A 4,726-nucleotide genomic window follows, 5' to 3' on the forward strand; every position below is an offset into this window, starting at 1 on the left:
TATATAATTGGAAAAAAAACTTTACCTTGTACACATCGAGGCCAAGGTAATTGCCTTCCCATGATGTTTCTTCTCTGCGTTTTCCAACTGCCATCAGAGAAGCGACCACCAAATCGCCATCGTCATCAACTTTGATGTTATATTGTGGATTTTTATGAAAACCTATAGGGACCATAGACAGATTATCCATCTTAAGTTGTGAAATGTCAATCTCATAACATTCCCATTACTATTTTTTGATAACTGCTTGTAGTCTCTATTAAATACTTTAAATATCAAAAATAATATCAAATGTGTTTGACATAGCTGTAGCTAGTATGAAACGCTTTAAAAATCACAACTTGTGTTAACATAAACATTTTACTACTCGTTTATTTAATATTTGAAATATGTATGAATGACGTAATATTTTAATATGCATATCTTTGACATATTTTCTTTATTTGGAAAACGTTTGAAAAAGATTCAAGCACGTAAAGTCATCAGACAGAACATTCCTGTGCAAAAAGATAGGAAAACGGGGTAGAAGGAAAACATTAGAACATAAACAATGGCTTTTTCTGCTGATGTAGAAAAAATCATTAAATAATTCTTCATGTAATTAAGAGGGGTTCGATTGCACCCACTGGTCCCCTGGGTTCACCCTACCAGACGACGATAATTGAAAGAAAAAGTTATAAAATGTTAGTAATAGATAAATTATAATATTGTTAATGCTACTGTTATTATTTTAAAGTTATATTGTTGTACGTTTCAATAATTCTTGCCTTCCTTATTCTTTGTAAAGCATCCCATTGCGGTGGTCCCCTTCTGCCATTTATTGAAGTGTTCAGTCACGTTCCATGTTGCCTCCTTTCCTGATAGTTCGGGTGGAATATGGAGAACCTTCAGCACATTAAATCTTTTTAAGAAATCGTTGATGTCCATCCTGAAGTATACATAAATATGTGTAACGATGGTATGATGTTAGTCTACGCAGATTAATATACATAGTCAGGTCATGTAAAATTCCATTAGTACAGTACTTCATAGTGCCTAATTGAAAGATTCCTTGCTCTTATTTAAAACCAACATTGAAGATTTTTTTATTTTAAAATGCTAACCCTTCCAGCTAAGCCAAGGAGGTATTCAGAGCCCTCTTAAAAAATAAAAATACATGACAATTCAACACATACCAACAGATAAAGAATGCAAGAAAAGGTATAAAAGAAAATACAGACGGTTAAATTATTTATAACAGTCAACTTTCTAACCTAAATAATGATAGAATAAAGTTGGTACTGTAGCCCAGGTATTCTCGATTTTGCTCGCACTAAGTACACACATACATCCCCTACACCAACACACCCGCACTCCCACCCCCTACACACACGCACACCCACACACACACATACACACCTACATATTATACAAGTTAGAAAAGTTAATTATACAAGCATACATATAATTATTTCAACCAATTTTATTTCAAAATTTATAAAAGGTACATACAATTAAATACCATCACATTTGTAGGTTGCAAATGTTGTGTAATATATATTTATTATTATGCATGTGAAGCTTACCAAAAATCTCCGTCAATTTGACTAGTTATTCTAAACTCTTTCTTGACTTCTTCACTCAGAGACATCATTTCCTTTGACCTACAATGTAAAAAATAACATTATTTAATATCGAAGCAGCTAATAAATAATTTAGAAGAGAATTGTTTACTAAAAACTGAATTTCGGCCGACGTGTGTAATTAAAACTTACTGGTCACCCCAGGGTCCAGTCCATTCGCAGCGACCGGTGTTTAGGACACGGATTATATTCGATGGAGTCATCACACCATTGTTATCATACATAACCTGCAAAATAGTTTTACACACAAATTATTTTTAGTGTTTAATGGGAGTTAATGCAATAATATCATTAGTAGAATTTTCGAGTAGAAATAGAATCATATTTTTCTCGTTTGATGGCAGTATAGCTTTCAATGAATAATTATGATGGATATAGGTCTACAGTAAATAATGTTTTGCTAAAAAATTTATTGTTACATCGAAATTTATATAAATTGATGTTATATCTTATATACATGACTTTCTTTTGTGTGGTTTTGTATTCTATAAATAAAAGTGCCAGTTAAACTTATTATTATTACTTCCGTCAAGGAGGTTATGTATTCACGTCTGTCTGTCTGTTTGTCAGGCTGTCTTTCTGTCTGTTAGCAAGATTACGCATAAACTAATGAATCCATGGATCATTATAAAATTTAGTGAAATGGTACATAACAAAAAGGAAAGATACCATTAAGATTTCGAAAGAAAAGGTCAAAAGACAAGGTCAGGCTCACGAAAATTAGATTTTACCCTCGAGCATAAGAGAAAATAATTGAATCACCTCATATATTAAGGCAGCACTCAGGAAACCAAAGTACATTAATACGATTCCATTATTTTTTAGGGTATTCTGCAGCACTAAATAAAATAATGTGCCTGAATACGACTGACAATTCCATTAGTTTATTGAGGGTATGCTGCAGTTTCGCCCATTATACACGGCCTGCATATTGTTGGTAATGGAGTGGCTGTTCTAGTTAATAATGTGCCTGTGAGTGGCCGTACACCTGTGTATGTTGGGTGGGACCGCACATTATTATAATCACACAAACAATCTGTATTCTCAATATACTAAGTTGTATTTAGGTCCAAGTGTTTACCTTTCTAACACTTCCTGATATAATAAACAAGGAATCGTATTTATCAAGACCACATGCATCCGCAAGTCCCCTGGCTAAGGTTGCCGTCACAAGTGAACCTGTTTTTCGGAACATCTTCAACTTTGAACGAAGCCTGTCTTCTGTAAGTTCACCCAAGCGGATTGTTTCTACAGCACCTCCAGATAGGTCTAACAATGCTTCGGATACATCGTATGTACAGTCCATTGCTTCATACTTTGATAGAAGCCTAAAAATTAATAGAAACTCGTATGATTTACTAATTCGGATAATTTTCAAAATATATAAAATAATAAATACAAATGTTGATAGACACGTAAAGTTTCAGAGTGGACATCACATTCACACAGAAGTGAAAGAGAGAGGCCCAACAGACGATGTCGTGACTACTTCAGGGAATATAGCGTTAAGGACTGAAAACAGAGGGTACGGAATTATAGACTATACTGGGAAATTGATGGAAAGGTCTACGTCCAGCCGTGGAGGACCAAAACAGGCTGAAAAAGTAATACGTAGCATAGGCCTATATTGAAATTATTAGCACAAAGTATACAAAGACTTCTGAACCCTCCTCCCCACAGGGGTACTCTCTGGACCAGCTACAAAGGATAGCTCAAAACAGAGTGCGATGGCGTGCTATTTCTAATAACGTATGCTCCACAAGGAGTTGAAGGGAATAAGTCAAAAACTCCTGTATATATGATTCATCTTTAGGCCATTATTTTCTTCACCTAACTTGTAGACGTATATCTTTTTATGAACATGTACAATTGCAATGTTAACAAATTTTAGGAATGGAGAATTCAATTTTAATTCACATTCTGTTTGAAAATCTTAATACAGTTGTGTATTAAGCCGGGCACTCACTGTGTCGTACGACGGTCGAATCTACCTCCGCTCCCTGTGAGCGATAGACGTCGCAACGTCGTCTGCTGATTGTCGGTAGCAGCCTAGACAACTTTTTGCGCGCGCGCCGTGGCGTTGCGTTCTTCTTAGAGTCTCGTCGGCCGACGACCGTCGTGTGTAGTGATGTGCCCGGCTGTACACGATGGAAAAAGAACAGAACTTACTTTGCCAGTGCTTTTTCCATAAGGGAAACCCAAAATTCATCTTTGGACAGAGAGCGACTGAACAGAAGTTTTCCATCCAATGTTGGTAGTCGATCATCAATGACGACCTCGTTCCATTTACCAAATCTCCAGAATCGAAATCGAAAGATACCCTTGTAGTTCTCTGAGAACGATTGCTCAGGACAAACAAAATTCAATACTTTTGGAGCAAGTGTTATTGCAGCCAATGCGTTCATAAAGTTACTATTGACTGTAAATTAAACAAAAATTAACATACAATGTGATAAAATGTCTTAAATTTTCCGAGTAAGAACGTAAGAACTGCATATGTGTTTCATCTGTTGTACAATCTGCACAAGATGTTATAAAAAAAAAACCAAAAAACCAAAAAAACAAAACAAAACAAAAAACGTAAGAACTGTATTTTGCACAGAAATCACATGCATGCTATTAATAGGTGCAGTAAATATTATGGTAATAACTGTTTACAAAATTGCAGGCGACAGTACAAACCCGTTTGAATATTTTTATACATTGACCGTTCGACAGCCATACATAATAGTTAATACTAGCAGAAGGGTCCATATTAGGGTTGGCATAAGAATGTGTAGGAGTGCTAAAGTGAGGGTCACACAGCGGCGCCAGCGTCTGAAATCTGGGGAAGGGGAAAAGTGAGGGCAAGGTAAAATTTTAGGAGACCAATAATATGCTGGGGTGGCCTGAGGTGGGCGTGGTCGGGCGTCGTTCAAAATGGCCCGAGAGTGGTCCAGGGGGCGAAGTCCCCGAAAAATATGACAATTTAGGGGTCTCGGAGGCTTATTTAATCGATTTTATATTTAGATAAATATGCAGAAAATACATAACGTTTTTCTTCCCCGATGGTTTTTCTTCTTTTTATGGGTGGGGAGAAAACTGGAGAGGGGGGGGGGGGGGGG

General features: G+C 36.2%; 1 protein-coding gene across 1 annotated transcript in view; it reads right to left on the minus strand.

Moving 5' to 3' along the window:
* LOC117100823 (calpain-1 catalytic subunit-like) overlaps positions 1-4,726 on the minus strand; it is a 22,893-nt gene that overhangs the window by 3,104 nt on the left and 15,063 nt on the right. The window contains exons 2-7 of the mRNA XM_033240647.1: positions 3,792-4,041; positions 2,704-2,950; positions 1,755-1,849; positions 1,566-1,643; positions 768-928; positions 26-162 (exon numbers count right to left, since the gene is read on the minus strand). Of these exons, the coding sequence (XP_033096538.1) occupies positions 26-162; positions 768-928; positions 1,566-1,643; positions 1,755-1,849; positions 2,704-2,950; positions 3,792-4,027 (954 nt within the window). The 5' untranslated portion in view covers positions 4,028-4,041. The remainder of the gene's footprint in view (positions 1-25; positions 163-767; positions 929-1,565; positions 1,644-1,754; positions 1,850-2,703; positions 2,951-3,791; positions 4,042-4,726) is intronic.

The sequence above is a fragment of the Anneissia japonica genome, unplaced genomic scaffold (assembly GCF_011630105.1).
Source record: "Anneissia japonica isolate Jap-2015-1 unplaced genomic scaffold, ASM1163010v1 scaffold287756_len632865_cov181, whole genome shotgun sequence".
Taxonomy (NCBI): Eukaryota; Metazoa; Echinodermata; class Crinoidea; order Comatulida; family Comatulidae; genus Anneissia; species Anneissia japonica.